The following is a 19,597-nucleotide window of genomic DNA, read 5'->3' as shown; positions in this document are numbered from 1 at the left end:
AAGAGTTCGGACTAGTCTTACAGTTTTTTTTTTTCTTCGGCCTCTGAGCAGTCTGTTCGTCTTGAGATACGGATCTTGGTCTATTGTTCGTGTTACCAGTCCGATTGGGGAAGTATTCGGTTCCAGACTGCGGCAGTTCCCTGCTCTTGTTAACTGCTGCACCATTGACTGGTTATCAGTGTGGCCGGAGGGGGTTCTTCAGAGTGTGGCTCATTCCGCTCTGTAGGTTTTTGTATCCGCCATTTCCTGTCTGCTTTTTACTCTCGGATGTTTTTGAGGGTGACCTTTCCTCGGCAGACTGGCTCAAAAATGATGGTCAGGTTTCCCTTGTCTCTAGACTACGATAAACTAATTGATATAGGCGGCGCTCAAAATAGTCGCTATAACAATCGTTAGTAAATATTGCAACTTGCTAAGTAAACTAAAAACTGTAATTAGTGGCCGACTGGCATTGCACAACGGCATCAAAACAATCGAATTTAGTTTTGAACAGCTATTCATGAATTGAGGATAAATCCATTGTCAATAATCCAATCCGCGTCAGCGTTCGCAAATAGTCGCGGCACCAAATAAAAAGCTGATAAAACAGTCTTTCGTCAGTTTTAAATTCATCGTGATCGTCAACTGTATTCAACAACGTGTTAAGGCAAAAGCATATCTAAATGGCCCGGCAAATCTAGCTATATTTGCTGGCAGGTATTTTGTCTGAGCTCAGATTGGTCACCGATACGTTTTCGAAACATAAAAATATTAAGCCTAAAAGAGCGCAATCGATTTAGTATATTAGTAGGCTTAACGAAAATTATGTTACACGAACTTTTTCTGAGCTTTCTATGCATATTAGATGTTAAATGGTTAAGAAATATGACGTAATAAACTTTCTCGCTGGATAGATTGTTCATTTCTCGCTTTGTTTAAATGGCGCTTTAAATGGATTTTTCATTTACGCGGTAACAATGTTATCAATTTCTATGACTAAGCAATAATTCCATCTGAAACGGTCTCAGCACAGTCCATATTAGTTAGCATCAGTATTCTGATACCGAACTAATTTGATTCTCTACATTCTGATCAGAGGTTAATTTTTCTGAGACGAACAAAAGCAAGACCAATTAATAGAGACGAACAAAAACAAGACAAACTAATGGAGACGAACAAAAACAAGACCAACATACAAATGAAAACATTTTTGTAGAAGGAAATGAGGGAAGGGGTGCGCGAATAAAAATTTTGGGTTAGATAAAGGGAATCCAGAACAATATGGGTATGGTAACTGTGAGTCTTTGGTGTCTGGAACCCTGTTGTCTGTATCTCGAGAGTCTGAGCAGAGCGGAGTCCGGTGAAGGATCTGTGTCTGGGGCCCTAGTTTTCACCCTAATTCAATTAAAACTAAGCACACACTCTTGTACAGTTCAAGCTATCTCTGAGAAGAATGTGTTTGGGGGTCTATGCAGGTGCAACTACTGTGAAAATGGACTAGTACTGGATTCTAACCAGCCTATCTTACTTGCAAGCCTAGTGTGCTACCAATTACCCCAACTGGTTTTAAGCTCTGGAACTTGGGTATCTCTTATAACTCATTCTCACGTTCTTTCTCGTTCCTCAATGCTTCAATTCTCCAGCCAGTAAACGTTGAACAAGTAGAGCTTCTTGTCAAGCTATGTCAACCCTATCTTATGCACAATTTGCATTAGGTTGTTCTCTGTCAACCTTTTAACAAATGCAAAATGACTAGTGCCGCATATTGAGGTCCGCCACCAGAGTTCGCTCTGCTGAGCCACTTGAGCAACAGGGTTCCCAACAGCAAAGATTATTAATGGCTCTGATTAGATTCGCTAGTGTATTAGCCTATAGTTTCCATACCCTCATTGTTCTGGGCTCCATCCAATCCAAAATTTTCGCCCACTCCCCCTTCCTTCCCCTTCTGCAAATTTTTTTATTTGGTCTTTTTTTGTTCCTCTTCTAATATTCTGAACAAATTTAAACATGTACATCAGATTAGTTTTTTGCTACGCATTTATTTGCACTACCATAGTTATTTTTTAAAAGCAAAATCGGTTTATATGACAAATTCAAGACCAAATTTTTTTTAAAAAATGATATAAAAATTTCCGGCTTAACGTTGTACAGACAATAGTTTGAGAGAAGCTGAGTTTTAATTTCACTTACCGAGCTAGGCGGATTGGCTGAATATTTGTAATACCATTCGGGAAACTGGTCACCAAAGAACTCAAAATCAGGCCAGAATGAATGAAACAAGTCCATGCCAGCACTGTCTAGTGTATAGCCATGGTGAATTCCAGCCACAGCCAAACATTTGCCTGTGAAGTTTTGTTCGAACAGAGTTATTGTTTTCCTCGGTAAAAAGAAGTCTAATTTATTTATGTAAAAGATATTTAAATTAGTACTTTTACATGAACAATTAGGATATTTCTTATGATAACACTATCTGGACAAAATAAAAATTTCTATCAGTACTTGGCAGATATTTTATTGTTCCGACCCAATTTAGCGGGGGAGGGAGGAACTATATACTCAAATGGGTTTTTTTGTTCAGTCAATTTTAGCCGATCGATATATATTCATCGTAGAGAGTTGTGAGTGGTATCGTTAGCAAACACGATCAGCCTCGAATATGGAATGAAGAAGATTTTTTAAATTTCCACGGAGTTAGACAGGTTTAAGGTTTTGTGAACATTTGACTAAATTCAGATGTTTTTGTTCGCATTTGCGGTAATTTTGCCCACATTTTTGTTAGTTTTGCTTTAAAATATGTTAACGTTGTAATCAAGAATAATATTGGTTTTAAATTTAAGACATAGAGTGTTGTTGAACTGTTTTAATCAATTTTTTCGCTACAATTTTGGCTTTTTCTCGAAAATTCAGCCGTTTTTCATCAAAAGGCTTCTTAATTATCCTGTAGTACACTTTGTTTAATTTTGCCGGATGTACCAACTAAAAAACTGCTCACTGAATATTCGTTAACTCTAAAGAGATTTTATTTTCCTTGCGCTTTCTTTGAATTAAAATATTGCAGTTTTTTGTCAATTTAACTCGATAACTATCCGAAATGCATTTTTTCTGATCTATTGACTTTTTCGTCAAATTATCCTTCTCCAAAATAATCGGAACAATTAGGCGTTTTTAATGGACCAACAGCAAAAGAAAAGTTGATTGCTGTTGTGTTTTTGCTAAGTTGGCTAAGTTTAGCTAAGTTGTTGTTTTTTTTACTGTTCAGAAGTAAAATCGGATTGTATGCAGTCGCTGTCTTTTTCAAAAAATTTGTAAGCACCGTTTTGGCTGTTTTTTTTGTGTTAAAGACAAAACAAAACAAATGAAACCAATGCTCACTAATGACAGGTCCAATTTGTTTCCCAAAACGTTTCAAGGTAAATTATTTATTTTAGTCGAAATCTTATGGTCGCTTTACTTTTTGAAAATAATTGATTTTAAATTGAACAATGGATTATTGAGCTTTGCCTTTTTTTCTCTTTCATTGACCAACCTGTAGCTTAAAATCAACAAAAATAAAATGCATTGACTTTCAAATAAAGTACAACGTTGTTTTTATTGTATTTAAACGTCTTAGGAACGTTTAAATTGGATTTCTGGCTTTGACACAACTCATTTTCACGAAAAAGTGTCTTTTGAATTATGTACTATTGCCCATGTTTGAGGTTTTGTATATTGTCTTGTAACAGATAACACACTGCAATATTGGTTTATTTAAATAAGAAAAAAGTATTATATCAGTTTGTGCAGTGCAAAGATTACGGTTTCATAGGATTCGTCACCGTTTTCTAACAGAAACTAATGGAACTTCCCTTTGCAGTCGTATAAAAAGTTCCGGATAATTGACGTTCTTCAATTTTTTCTGTATTCAATAAAAAAAAACCTGCTTACTGACTTCATCTGATAGCCAGAGTGAGTCGTTGTGGCTATGAATTCAAACAATTCAAAATGCTTTTAGGCGTATTTTACAATTTCTTACTTTGCTTTACTTTTTGTCTACTTGTTACCTCGGGTCATTATTAAAAGTTCGCATATCACTTTTTTGGCGTTGCAAAAAACAATTGAACATATCTAATGTTCTAAATGTATTTCTTATCGTCTTAACGCGTTTGACTCCGGTTTTTCGCAAAAACTTAATTTGATATCTGATTATTGTCTGCGTTTGTCGTTTTTTTTTTGAAGACGCACGACAAATTCTGAATAATGACTGTTGTTAATGGGATGTCTTGGAGATGTATTTCAACCTAAATAGTGGTCTCACTTGATTGCTAATGTTTTTATTGCTTTTGAATTAATTGTTTTCGAAGAACACCAATGTATTTTTTAACTTTGCCCTTTTGTTATTTTTCCGTCTGTATTTGTTTTTGTAGACGTACAAAATATTCTCAAAGCTTCTCTATGGAAGTTTGCATGAACATAAACCTACTTGAAAGTTTCAATTGATATCTTACTGTCTTCATTTTTTAAAAATAATATTTCTCTACAAATATGGTCGTATTTTTTAACGTAGCCAATTTCGTTTCTTTTGATATACTTGTTACTCAGTCTCATGAACGGCTCATCCCATGTGTTTTTAGAAAAGTACAAATGAATTTTTTAAACTTAGGTTTTTTAACGCTTTTTTCGCCTTGTTTTTAAGTTTTTTTCTTCAAACATAAAGAATTTGACTCTTGGTTGTAAATTTTGTTTTTGTTGTTATTTAATTTTGTTTTTTTCTCCTCTCGTAGACTTCTCAACGGCAAGTTCCCTCGCCCCTCCAATATGGCTTCATGGACTTTTTTAAGAGATTTGATGAGAGAGGAAGCATTTTTTAATTCATTCACAAATTATTTTTGAATCTTTTTTTGATTTTTTGAAAATTGTCCATCTTTAAATCAATTGGTAGACAAATAAGCAAAAAACAAGTTTGAGTTGGGTCGGAACATTATGTTTAAGCGCACATTGTTCAGCCTCTTTGTCATATCTAATTTGAAGTGCCCGTTTGCCGTATAGAAGACATTTTAACTTTCAATAAGAAGCGCAATCTTGAAAATGCATTGCTGCCAGTTTCAGCGATCCATAAATTATGGGCTAAATAATATGATGTAAATGATCTTTCAGCCTAAAAATCAAATAAATAAACTTAACTGCAAGTTATTTAAGAACTATTTTTTGATACCAACGATCTCTTTGGCCATGGTATTAGTTTGTCGTTATCTGCAATTGGTTTTTCCCCTAATTTTGCCAAATTAGAGATGTTCGGATCTGTTAAGTTATCTTTTTAGATCAAATAATCTACACTTTTAGTCTTAAGTTTGAGAAAATATTTTTTTCGTTTCTTCACCCTCACTTCAATTTCGGTCGGTTATTTTAACAATAAGCTTCAAAGCTAAGATGTTTGATTTCAAACTATACTCACATGCAGCACTTGTTGTTCAGCAGATAAAATGTACTGTCTACATTCAATTGTTTCACAACACGAATTATAGACATTATTTTCGTACACAGTTTGTGTATAGGAGAAAACCTATGTCGATTAGTGTTGCGATCGAGATATTCAAAACGGAGTGCTGGTTCGAACCAGCACTCCGTTTTGAATATCTCGATCGCAACACTAATCGACATAGGTTTTCTCCTATACGCAAAGCGAATCAGGTTTCTTGTTCATTAGATAATCAGTTCAAATTGCGAAGCGATTTGATTTTCTTGTTTTACTATAAGAATACGTGAATCATACGACATCAAATTTCTTCTCTACCTTATATGCAGCTGTCTTTAAATGGTTGAGAGATGTGGTGAATCGTTTGATAATAAAGTAGGTGCCATTTGCAGTGAGCTTACGCCGATTGCTAAAAGTGTTGTTGGAGACGGGTTTTGTGCCACAAATGCTTTAATGCCCTCCATACACTTCTTTGCATTGCGACTGATGTGAATGCTTATGTGCTGCATTGTCCTTTTTGTGTTGATTGTTGTAATTTCGCCTTTAATCTCTTCTCTTCTTTTCTCTTCTTTGGTACGGTAGTTGGCAGCAAAAAATCGATTCGCCGTTCATAGCGCTATATTCAGATCTTTTGCAAATACTGCGGCACCGGTCTTTGGTGGTGGACGTGTTTGTATCATTTTAGATGAGTTTTTGTTTGGTGAAAGAGGTGGTGGTGGTGGTAGTAGTCCTACCGGCATTCGAACGCGGATTGATCTGGAAAAGTTTGCATTTATCTAAATCGTTCCTTCGAACTGGGTCTTGGCCTAACCATTTATTTATGACAACTGATAGGTTCCTCATTTCATTTTCAGTGCAGATATTGCTTTACGGCGTATTAGGTTGTCGTCCAAAACGCGTATTTGGTTGTCGGCCTATTTTATGCATGCTATCCCAAGCTTTATTTTTTTTATTAAACGCTCTAATGTGTCTAGAGCACTGTAGTTGTTGGTTGGCGCCCTGATTGCATCAATGTTGTTTTTTTCACGAAAGTTGTTTGTTTGCCTTCCAATTTGTCATCTAGCATGAGCGAAGTGTAGTAAAATGTAGTTTTGTTGTCATTTTTCAAAATTTTTTCCATTTGCATGATCATAGAAATCCACTGAAGGAAACCTAAAAGACCTGTCCATGCAAGCGAGAAAGCATAATTTTTGGTCTTCTTCATTGTAGATAAGACCGCCAAAATCAATTTGTATCACTTTATTTGATTATTTACATGTTTGAAGGGAAGGACTATTTTTAACTGGATTTAAACTGTTGAAGGTTTTACTGGATTTAAATTTTATGATGCTTGGGGCACATTCTGATGTTTTTGAATTCATGTATCTCCGCCATGCATGAATGGCCATGTCAGTCATACCCCAACCACCGGGGTGGGTCGAATGAATAGCGTCAATGTGCGATTTGATCGTTGATACACAAACATCCTGATTTTATGTGTAGATCCTTCCAAATACAGATATGTATGTAGAGACTTAATTGCTTGCACCTTAATTCAATTCCTATTACCAAACAGTCACGTACTTCTTTGAGCACTACGTCTTTTGTTGGGAAGCATGAAAGGAGCTTTTTGTAAAAAAAATTACCAAATGCAAAATTGAGTGCATCAACGATGAATTCAGTTGAATTATTTAGGGTTGTATCGGTTGTGTGGGTACCGTATGTAATAAGTGTTTCTGGAGTTTGTAGTGGTGGGTAGGGGTCTCATTGAATCTTACTCTTGATAGAGTGTGTTAATTCGCTCTTTTGGGTATTTCAATTAAATTTGTAAAGGGCTGGGCATTTCGTTACAGCTTATTTTGTGGCTTAACTGACTTAATTGATCAAATTAACAGAGTGGTTTTGTTCAGTGCTGTCTGGTTAATCATTCTTTCCATTTCAAGAATGTGTTTTCGCGCTATTTTTCACTTCTATGCGAATACTTCTCTTGACGTCATTTTGCGGCGCAAAAAATGCTTTTGGATTGTGATTTTTTTCATTTTTGGCTAAAACAGCATCAAAAACAATGCTTGCTTACTTATATGAAATTGCTGCACTTTTGAACGATGATTAGACTGGTTAAAATGGAACCGTTTAAGGCCGCGTTTTGCTATGTCATATTTTGCAACTACGAATTGCTCATCATTTTGCGCTATACTTGGTGCTACTCGGTTCATTGGGCGCGATATGGAACGGACCAAGCCCTTTCATGTGCCTAAAAAATGTTCTGAATCGATATCAAATGGCAAATTTTTATCAACCCAACGTGTGAGCTGGCTGCTGTACGATATGTGAGACAATCTTCTTTCACGATTGAATGTAATGAGCGATGGTCTGCAATAACCAAGAATTTTTGCCCATATAAAAATATTTGAAGTATTTGTATTGCCCACACTACTCCCAAAGTTCTAGTTCATTGATGCTCTATAATGATTTGACTCAATTCAAAAAACGGGAGCCGAAAGTGACTGTTTTCCACCTTTCATGATCTAACTGTTGCAGTGCAGGTCCTAATCCTTCTCTAGAATTGTCAGAGTTTAATCTAGTTTCGAGATCTGGATTTTAATTTTTATTCTCAGTTGAATCTGCAATTTTGTTTTCAAATTTTAATAAATCTTTAATGTGACTTTCGGTCCATATGATTTTTTTGGACTTTTTCAGTAATGGTCTTAGTGGATGGCATAATTTAGCGAGGTAAGGAATGCATTTGCTTAAATGGCGTACTGATCTCAAAAACGATTGCGATTTCTTCAAATTGTTATGTGAAATCCAATTTAGGTTGGCAAATGTATTGGTTTCTAGTGGCCTAATGCTAATTTTGTTAAAATTATACCCGAGGAATTCAATTTACTTTATAGCAAAATTGCATTAAATAGGCTGATGTAAACCTTTCGTTTTGAGACACTTTCTGTCTAAGTCTAGTTGTCCATCTAAGGTATCACTAGTAGCGATTAGTTTATAATAAAGGAAACTTTGAGTGTTCGTGAAATCGATCAAGATAGTATCAATAGCTTTTTGAAAGTCAGCCGGCATTTTGGTCAGGCCGTAATATCTGGTTTTAAAACGGCACGGGGCAGTTGTATCACCGCTTAGTATAATTAAATTGCAATTCTGTGCAGTTTCCGAGTGTAGATTTAATTGGCTGTATGCGTATTGCAAGATTATTTTTGTAAATTATGATTCGTTTTGCGCCACATTCGGGGTTATGATTTGTTAAATTGTTTATATCTAATTGTCTGTATTTGGTATTTAATTTGTGAACTTATTTGTTTAGCACTTTCAAGTTAAGGGCCAATTAATTGGACTGGCTAATTTTTATGTTTATCGCGATTGTTGAAAAGAAGTTTTCAACTAATCGAGAATCAAATTTTTCAATGTGGACTTGTTGCAATAATTTTTCTAATTCTGCTTTGACTTTAACTTGTATGTTTATTTAAACATTTCTACATTTTTGGTGGTGTACTTCGTAATTTTTATGAAATTGAGATCTAGGTGTATGGTTTTTGACTTATCAATTCGTGTAACTAGTCCTGGAAATTTGTTTGCTTTCAGTTGTTTTCTTTGCTTAGTTTTGTCGATGCAATGCACTATCTTGTTTGTTGAATGCTGTTTGACGAAGATGCCTAATGTTTCAATTATATCCCTTTCGATTAGTGGCCGCAGCCTATTTTCAACTTTTATAAATTGTGCTTTTTTTCAACTACCAATTACTGCATTCTATCGGTGCTATGAGGGTACCCAAAGTGATGACTGGTTCATTGAGAATATTTTTTAATTCTCTTTTTACTCCCTGGCCAAATTGCTTCTCTGCAAATTTCTCTGATTGATTATTGTAAGGTTTCTGTTACTCTTGAGCAGACACTACTTGAATTTAATAGTCGTGCAATTTTATCAATTCCAATGTGACCTTCTTGTTTTGGTGGAATGATTTCGTGGAACTCCTCATTTGTTAGCATTGCAACGGAAATAACGTTCGATGAACCTTAATCTGAATTGAAAACATTGTTGTAATTTGCCATATTACTTATACTTTTTGCCTATGTTTTGGTATTGTTTTCGATATTTCGTACTGATTCAATATTTTTTGTTTGTGGTTTTTGGCACATTCTTGCCAATTGATTCATAATTTCACAATTGCTTTTATTCTCAGTTGAATCTGCAATTTTGTTTTCAAATTTTAATAAATCTTTATTGTGACCCTCGGTCCACATGATTTTTTTCGGACTTTCTCAGTAATGGTCTTAGTGGATGGCATAATTTAGCGAGGTAAGGAATGCATTTGCTTAATTGGCGTACTGATCTCAAAAACGATTGTGATTTCTTCAAATTGTTATGTGAAATCCAATTTAGGTTGGCAAGTGTATTGGTTTCTAGTGGCCTAGTGCTAATTTTGTTAAAATTATACACGAGGAATTCAACTTCCTTTTTAGCAAAATTGCATTATATAGGCTGATGTAAAATTTTCGTTTCGAGACACTTTCTGTCTAAGTCTAGTTGTCCATCTAAGGTATCACTGGTAGCGATTAGTTTATAATAAAGGAAACTTTGAGTGTTCGTGAAATCGATTAAAATAGTATCAATAGCTTTTTGAAAGTCAGCCGGCATATTGGTCAGGCCGTAATATCTGGTTTTAAAACGGCACGGGGCAGTTGTATCACCGCTTAGTATAATTAAATAGCAATTCTGTGCAGTTTCCGTGTGTATATTTACATGGGTGTATGCGTATTGTAAGATTATTGTTGTAAAATATGATTCTTTTTGCGCCACATTCGGGCTTATGATTTGTTAAATTGTTTATATCTAACTGTCTGTATTTGGTATTTACTTTTGTTGACTTATTTGTTTAGCACTTTCAAGTTAAGGGCCAATTAATTGGACTGGCTAATTTTTATGTTTATCGCGATTGTTGAAAAGAAGTTTCCAACTAATCGAGAATCAAATTTTTCATTGTGGACTTGTTGCAATAATTTTTCTAATTCTGCTTTGACTTTAACTTGTATGTTTATTTAAACATTTCTACATTTTTGGTGGTGTACTTCGTAATTTTTATGAAATTGAGATCTAGGTGTATGGTTTTTGACTTATCAATTCGTGCAACTAGTCCTGGAAACTTGTTTGCTTTCAGTTGTTTTCTTTGCTTAGTTGTGTCGATGCAATGCACTATCTTGTTTGTTGTTTAATGCTGTTTGACGAAGATGCCTAATGTTTCAATTATATCCCTTTCGATTAGTGGCCGCAACCTATTTTCAACTTTTACAAATTGTGCTTTTTTTCAACAACCAATTACTGCATTCTATCATTGCTATGAGGGTACCCAAAGTGATGACTGGTTCAGTGAGAATATTTTTCAATTCTCTTTTTACTCCTTGGCCAAATTGCTTCTCTGCAAATTTCTCTTATTGATTATTGTAAGGTTTCTGTTACTCTTGAGCAGACACTACTTGAATTTAATAGTCGTGCAATTTTATCAATTCCAATATGACCTTCATGTTTTGGTGGAATGATTTCGTGAAACTCCTCATTTGTTAGCATTGCAACGGAAATAACGTTCGATGAACCCTAATCTGAATAGAAAACTTTGTTGTAATTTGCCATATTACTTATACTTTTTGCCTCTGTTTTGGCATTGTTTTCAATATTTCGTACTGATTCAATATTTTTTGCTTGTGATTTTAGGCACATTTTTGCAAATTGATTCATAATTTCACGATTTCTAAACTTGTTCCAAAGTGCTTTGCAATTTTATTTGTGATGCTAATGCCATGCTTCTGCGCAGTTTTTACATTGATTTGTCTGGCTACTTCTATTAGATTTTTGGTGGTGCTGGTTTTGCCGATTTTCCGTGCAAAAACCACCATTATTTTGAACGTTGTTAATAGTGAATTGTGTTGCAATGATCGTTCCCATTTGGTTCTGTTATCCCATTTCCATATTTGTAGCTATTTGTAGAGCTGAGCCAGGATCTGTTGTCTCCAGGAGCAAATGACATTGACTTTCTGTGTCGGACATATTTGTGATAAAATTATGGCGTGTTATTTTTTCTTGGCATTCCTTGAAATTGAAATTCTACGCTAACTCTTTTAGCATGCAAAAAATTGCTCAACAATTTTGCTTTTGTTTTGCTTCCTTGACAAAAAAAAGTTTTTATCGAAAGTTATGTGGCGCGGTCTCATAAAAGCTTGTTCCATCATTTTCCACAATTCGAGCGTTGTCAATTCATTAACATCAGCAGGAGGCTCCTTTCTGTTTAAAATGTGTCTTCCCTCAGTGCCAATACTCAAGAAAAGAATAAAAAATATTTTTTTGTTGCATATGTCTCAGGGTTGTTCAGAAATAAATTCTCCTCTCCTTGGCTAGCTGACACTTTAATTCCAAAGATAAAATTAAATGGGCATTTTGTGCTTTTTGGTGTCGTGCAGTGGCTTCAGTGATTTGTATTCGTTGTTCTTAGTTCGGCTCTAGTGGTAGTCGTACAACACCAGGTTTTGCGCTAGGAAAGATATCCAAAGTAATGCCTTCTTTATCTAGAAACCCCGGTTTGTATTTAGTGCGTCACAGAGGAGTGGTGGTTCGGTACACGCCTTTTCCCTAAAATCTCTATTGCGGTCCTGCTGACAGCACATTATCATACACAGTTTGTGTTTTTTTGAGAAAATTTATGTTGATTCACGGTTCTAATCGTGATGTTCAAAATGGAGTGCTGGTTCGCAATGGATTCCGTCTTATTGTTTATTGGATTATTAGTCCAATTTGCGGAGCGATTGAGAAAGTTTGCTTTACATTGAGAAAATGCTGAGTAATCCAAAAGGTAACAACAGGAACTAGTGAGTTAAGTATTGAATATAACGAATGAATTTTCAAGTGAAATACATAAATACAAACATATGGTTACTAGACACCGTTAATATCTTATGAACACTTCAATATGTTTATCAACACATTTGAATAGTTTTAAAAATCAGACAGTAAAGTATGAAATAAAATGAATGAGGGGAACTGGATACGTCAACATAAAATGGTACTAGACGTGAAAAAAATTTAACGTGGATCTAAACTTGAACAATACTAAATATGGAGATTTAAGTAACATGTTTGATGAATGATAGGACATGGTTGGTATCTGTGTTTTTATGTTAGAACAATGCCTATCTCGTAGTAACTTGCATATCAACGACTATCTTGTATAATCTTGCGTGTCAAAGGCTATTTTTTAAAATTTTGCCCGTCAACGCGTAGATTGTTAGATGATTTTTGTACCAATGCCTATTTCCTAAAACTTTGTATACCAACGATTTCCCAATGAGATTTTGGAGGAATCTTAAAATCCTTTTGTTCTGTATATAAAGCTCTGGATTTATTGAAATAAAAAAAAATTCAAGTTGTTGGATTCTCGTATAGCACATTAGATAAATTTTTTCAATTCCCTCATAATAATTGTTCAAAAGTGGGAAGAAGAAAAATTTACGGGTATCCCGATGTAGAGCATTTTTTTCTTTTTTTTTAAATTACAGAAAAAAGTTGAGGTTTTTTTATCTTTTAACTCCAGCTTATTTACTCGCGTTTTCTTTGTACAAGGCAATCGTCCGTAATGATAATTTTGAGAAGACACTTCCTATCTTTGTTTTCTCTTGGCAGCCAAATGGCCTTCTCATTAGTGTATTGAGTGTGCTCAACCGTCTACATGCTTTGATTTTGCACAACGTCAGAGCTTGAAAATAATACCACATAAAGGTTCTTGACTTGGTCACAAAACAATTCAAAAAATGGTCCGGCAGAAAGTTCTCAAAGGATAGAAAGAAAGCGAAACGAAAAGAGTAACAACCTAATAGAGCGTCTTCCACCCCATCCGTTTCTTTTGTTTTGCAATCATCGGGTGACCTCTCGTTTGCCAACACATCTTCTAACTGTCTCAATGCCTCTCTGCTCAGGACATATCCGGCGCCACCACTGGTGTATCCTCCAAGAGTTTTAAAATGCTTCCCAAAATAATGCGGCTCATCTGGGTTGTGTTTGGCTGCCATGTTTGGAATGATTCTTTAATTTTCAACAAAGCTCTAGCAAAAACTTTTCCGAAATTCTCTTAACAATTCTTTCAGTACTCTCATAGTAAACCCTACTCTGGATTTCGGCTTTCTGAAAAGAGTTACAAAATGCCAGCTAGAGGGAAGTAAATTTTGATTTTGACCAGATATAGAACGACACGAATAAAGTCGAGTCAATGTCTTTTCACGAACAAAATTGGTTTTTTTAAAAAAAATAAATTTTTCTAACGCGAGTTTGTTCCCTCAACCTACACATACCTGCTCTTTTATCTCAACTACTGTGTTGCCACACTTGAAAACGTTCAATTCAGAAACAATAGATAATGATAACTACAAGAAAAGTAGATTTAGGTTGTGGAGAGTTTTCATTTCAGAAACAAAGTCGAGGGACTTTGGCTTACACTTAAATCATTGTCCTTGACTTTGAATTGACGACGGTTGCGGAAAGAAACCCCCACGAAAAAAAAAACCAGTTCATTTTAGATAGGAAATATACCCCCACGGAAATAAACCCCCACTGAAAAAAACCCTCATTTTAAAATAGATTTTGGTTCTGATAGTTTTTTTCGGTTGTGATAGTTTCATATCAAGTCCCACGGGCCACTGAAGCATGGCCATGGCCAGCAAGACATGGCCAAACGCGCTAAATGCGCAGTTCTTTAATAGTAAAGTGGGGGTTTATTTCCGTGGATTTCCTATCTAAAATGAAGTGGGGTTTTCTTCCGTGGGGGTTTCTTTCCGCAACCGTCGTCAATTCAAAATCAAGGACAATGATTTAAGTGTAAGCCAAAGTCCCTCGACTCTGGCTTGCACTTAAATCGTTGTCCTTGAGTTTGAATTGACGATACAACGTCTAAAATTGTCTACATACGTTCTTATGTTGCTGCAGATGAGACAGCGTTCTCAGTAGAAGAGCAGTAATTCTTGCCTCAAAACAGAAAAATTTCATAGAAATCTTTTTTTCTTTATTTGGCTCGGATTAAATTGATTTAGCGTTAATTTTATTGTTAGTGCAAATCCGCAAAACAAATCTAAAAACATTTTTAGAAAGTAAAATGAACATAAACTCATTTCTAGATGACGATACATAGTTTTGGGCATCAACATTATTTCTTACGCATTGAAAAAGTTAGTGTTTTTGAACAGTGAGTGTTTAATCAATAATGACTTTTCATTACCCTGTATGAAATTATTAAATAGTTGCTAGAACGTAGGGATCAATCACGCATGGTCAAAAATGTTTTTTTGAGAAAACACAATAAAACTCTATATAAGGGGAAAAAAAGAATTTGCTGCACAGAAAAGCAGTCAATCATTTGATGATCCTAATTAATGTCATCAGAGAAAAAAACGTAACTAAATATCCTAGAGATTAAGTTGAAAAACCCTTCCACTGTGCGTTTTATAATTGATATAAAGAGAACAATAAAGCAAAAATTTTGTGCTTTAGTGTAAGAATAAGTAAAAATTACAAACTATATATTCCAAATGTTATGTTCCAATTCTTTTTTTCTGTTAAATCGTATCGGTTTTCCAGATACGAAGATTAAAAATAAATTTCAGAAATCTTACAAGCTGAACATGCTATGTTGAATTATCGGTTAGTTCATAGCTAAATAATATGAAATAAGCTTTTGGCAGTCAATTTTCTTGGTTGGTATTTCTTTCATGATTTAATAAGTGTTCTTACTCTTGGATTCTTTTATGATTCCAGCAGATTTATGACTATCAACAGCTCCTACAATTCTATAAATTTCCGATTTTGAGAACCTCTTAGGTTCTTCTTTGAGATCGAAAGATTGAAGGTATTCGCGTGATCAACATTCGCAAATGTTTTTTCCTGTAGTTCTAAAAAAGATTTAAAAAATTTAAAAAAGAGTGAGCCCGAATCATAGTAAAATCATAAATCAGCGCTGAAACATAGTTTTCCTCAGTCTGTTTTTTAGCCCAGATCATGATAATGACATTTATTACCCGGTTAAGACTATTAGAATATCATGAATCAGTTCTGTTTTACAATGCTAGGAGGGTACGAAGGAGTAAATAGTATTAATATTTAGCGCAAATTATATCTGTTTAACATATTTCAACAAAATGGTAAAAAAAAGTTAAGTTTTTAAACAACTATTGGGTATATTAAAACGTAAAGACTCTTTCCCTAAGAAGTATTTCAAATTCTCCACCACAACATACGTGTCATCATCTGCCTTCATAAACCAATGATACTCGTTCAAGTAATGCTTGTACAGATACCGAAACGTAAACATAGTCTTGGACCACAACGCTCCGTAACCCGGCTCAACCCCTGGAGGACGAAATGAAGGAAATGTTGAGTTATCCTTATCGCTAATGTATAAAGTTTTGTCACATCGTGGTCCCCACGTGTCTTTGATTGATTGGGCTCTCGTTCTCAAATTTTTCTCGCATGTTTCCACAAAGCAGAGAACTTTAACTCTTGTCTGTATTTTGTTCACTAAGTTTCTTTTTTGTAATAATTGCATTATGCCATTGTGAGCTAAAATGAATTAAACTCAAAACGCAAAGTGAAAAAAATTCAAGCCCCAAGAAACTGCAAACGTGATATTATGTTACAAATCCTGTGAGCAAATGGAATGAGCTTGTTATCCTAATCCAGGCGACTGAAAAACGACACAAAATTTAAGAAATCTTTGGTTTGTTTGGTTTCAAATGTAAAAAAGCTTTCAAATGCTCAATTTCGTAGGTATCATTGTGTTTTTATGCGTAGTAAGTGAACGCTGTTTTAGAACGTAAGAAGGATTCCGTATGCTTCTTTATGTAGGAAAAAATTAAGCAATCGTTTGTATGTTTGAATTGAATTTAAACGTAGAGCATTGTTGACATGATTGGATTGAAATGTACAAAGTCATCGGTTTTCTTCAAACAAACTTTTGAGTTTTTTGTTTAATTAATGTTCATGATACCGTTCTATTTTCAGACATTACTAATGTACTTCTAGGAGAAAATTTGAAAACGATTGAACAAATTTTTTGAAATTTTTTCTTAAGTTGCTTGGCAAAGCTACTTAATAACATGAATTTGTTCATTTTTTGAAATCTAACGAACAGGTTGGACATTTTAGGGATATAGTTCATTAACTCACATTCCGGGCGTGATGATAAGAAAATAACTCGTTTTCTGCAACTTCACAAGCTTGAAACGGAGCTTGCCGAAAATTTCCTTTGTTTTAAATCGACATTTTCTACAATTTGATAATATCGCCTCACAATGCTTAACAAAGGAAATGAATTTTTTTGCTTGTGTTTTGATCCTAGACATTGAATAATTTTGCACCACGACTAAGCTAAAGTTTCACATTTTTTGAACCGTGGGAAAGCATTATACTGTATTGAGATTTGAGTAGCTCTAAAGTTTTTTATCAGATTGTTATGATTCTGAAAAAAACTAAGTGTTCATATAGCACTTTGATTGAAAACGTTATTAAGGCGCTTAAAGTCTGTGAGTAAGTTGGATCATGAGATTTTGTGAGACTTAAGAGAAATTCCTGCAAAAAATATTTTTTCTATACTTTTTTGGAATTTCTCAAAAGCGCTTTTTATGTTTTTACACATCAAATTTTAGGTAATTTTCTAATTTTTTTTAACTAGAGATATATTACTCGCGAGTCGGACCGACAGTTTCAATTAAATACTCAAAATTTGACAGCAAAAGTCCATATACTTAAAGACATGGCAATTTTACATTTTTACTGTTGTGCTCTAAAGACAACAAAAGTATTGCAATTATCCCAGTTTTTTTTCATTACGGTGGTTTGATGACAAATTTTCTGTAATATGTCCAAACAGTTAATAGCTACCCGGAGGTTGGTGGCAGAGCAAATCAGCGCTAAATCAGTCCAAAGAATTTCTGTGTTTTTTAGGATGGCCAGTACTCTGTTCATTTAAAAATTTACACTGGCCAGTCTGGTTTTTGAGTAAAATTTACTTCATAGAGAATTATATAATCTGCTTAACTCCCACCAACAAAGTTTGCTTTATATGCGATTCGTACTTGCGATATTTAGATTGCGTAGCAAGTCATAACCACTGCGCTAAATGAGCTTTGTGGTAAGTGCCTACAGACCAGCTTAAGTATAAATAGTGTGTTTACTAATACTGCAATTACCAGTTATAAGCTACAAAAGTATGAGTTTATTCTGCTCTTAATTACTTTTGGGATATGAGTAATCTTTAGAATATACATGATAAGTTTATCCTGGGCGAAATCTATGACCTCAATATAATCATAATGACGAATTACTTCACATAAAGAAACTTAATTTATTCAATGTTTTGGAGCTGAATTAAGTTTTTACTCATGAAATGTGCTGCTTCAGCGCTGAAAAGCTCAGAGACTCAAGTCCGGGTAGTACAAGCCGAGAATTATTTTGATCCATTTTTTATGTGATATTTAATGTCGAAAACTATTGTCATTGAATTTTACAATTTATGGTAAAGAATTCAAGATACCTACGAACTAAAAAAATATCACATAAGATATAACAAAGAAAGTGCTTTTAATGAAAATCAACAACATTTAAGAATAAATTTTTAAAACTTTAGGTTCTGCTTACTTTAATCTCTCAAGACCGTGGGTTTTTTAGTGCTTTAGTCATTTAAAAAATCATTTTATTCGAATCCATAGAACTGTAACGTTCTAAGTGAAATTTAGTGCATCAACATCCAAAAGTAAAATTTGAGTCTGACAATGGCATGTCTGCCCAAAATAATGCTCAATTTTGGTATCTTTACTGTTCCGGAGTAACAGCTAGAGGTCGAAATATGAAATTACTCTTGTTAATTTTTGTCTGAAATCGGAGGTTTACTAAGCAGAATTTAGTTAAAAAAACAGTAGCAATAAAATGTATTTGAAAAAAAATTCTGTCAATCCATCGGTTGTTTATTGAGATCTTTATTCTAGCTGAAAGTTGGCTTATGCTGATTTGGTCTTTGTCAGAAGTTGCTGTGTCAACAATTTCATCTTGTTGTTTCTTGAAACACAGTCTAAATGTATTTTTTGTGAAAGTTTGTTCTGCTGAAATTTGAAATTTAACTTTCCGAATTCAGCAAAGGATTGATAGCGTTTTTTATGATATGTCCAGTTTTTGCCTTTCTAGTTTTGCTTCATGCTGATATTATCAGCGCTATCTGGGATATTCCTCCCTTGAAGAGAACCATAATTATGTAATAGCATGAAGGAGTGGGCTATAATTTATAGCATGTAATGTCGTGCTTGGGGCAGGGGTTTCTGCTGCACATGATAAACATGATGAAAAGTTTGTTAACTTTTATTATGTCTCTTACCTTCTCTATTTGTTGGCGAGGTATCTTGGAACAATTTCCAAGCGCACATCAAAATTCCTGTGCAGAAAAATGTGAAAATTGCTTTCGTTTTCATTTCCAAAAATTAATATGCAAAAAAGAATCTTAACCAAACAGCTCTAATAAACATTTGCATTAAAATTTGTTGCATCCAAATATATAACAAAATGTCGTTTATATGAACTCGGTTTATTCTGGATTTCCCCATTTCTCTTTTATTCGTTCCGTTTGAGTTTGCTTAGAAGCTGAATGACAGCAAATTTATTAAGAAAGCAGACTATAACATATTCCTTGTTTGAAATAAAAATGAAAATGATTTCCTAGCATGAAATTAAACCAGTATTATAACTTTTAGATTTCTTACATAGGCTAAAACTAATTAAAGAACTATCATCGTACCAGAAACAATGGTCCCTGAATTGTAAAGAAAATTTGTAAATAGGATATGCGGGTTTTAGGAAGTTTTTGAGAAAATGATTTTTGCGACTTGGTTTAGTTTCATAGATTTAAGAAAGCGTTTGTTTCTTCGAGAAGGTATTAGGAGCTTCAAACTAAGATAAAAACTTTTAGTCATGCCATTGAAGCAGGTTCAATTATTCATCAAGCTTCAATAAACCTTCAAAAACAATTTTAACACTGTTCAAAATACATTTAGTGTGCAAAAATTGGGCAACCAAAAAATAGGTGCATCAATAATCTGTGAAAGCTGAACTCCAAAAATTGTTGTCAAAACATTGACAGCTCCAGGCTCAAAATCCTATTTCTAG

At 34.3% G+C, this 19,597-nt stretch overlaps 1 protein-coding gene across 1 annotated transcript in view; it reads right to left on the bottom strand.

The window, feature by feature from the left end:
- The window catches only part of LOC142339842 (glycoprotein-N-acetylgalactosamine 3-beta-galactosyltransferase 1-like), a 32,072-nt gene extending 13,138 nt beyond the window's left edge, over nucleotides 1-18,934 (bottom strand). Inside the window, exons 1-4 of the mRNA XM_075390144.1 lie at nucleotides 18,813-18,934; nucleotides 15,635-16,006; nucleotides 13,272-13,463; nucleotides 2,170-2,321 (exon numbers count right to left, since the gene is read on the bottom strand). Of these exons, the coding sequence (XP_075246259.1) occupies nucleotides 2,170-2,321; nucleotides 13,272-13,463; nucleotides 15,635-16,006; nucleotides 18,813-18,906 (810 nt within the window). The 5' untranslated portion in view covers nucleotides 18,907-18,934. The remainder of the gene's footprint in view (nucleotides 1-2,169; nucleotides 2,322-13,271; nucleotides 13,464-15,634; nucleotides 16,007-18,812) is intronic.
- Between the last annotated feature and the right edge of the window lie 663 nt (nucleotides 18,935-19,597).

The sequence above is a fragment of the Convolutriloba macropyga genome, chromosome 5, assembly GCF_964194025.1.
Source record: "Convolutriloba macropyga chromosome 5, txConMacr16.3, whole genome shotgun sequence".
Lineage (NCBI taxonomy): Eukaryota > Metazoa > Xenacoelomorpha > Acoela > Convolutidae > Convolutriloba > Convolutriloba macropyga.
This window is presented reverse-complemented; position numbering and strand designations above follow the sequence as displayed.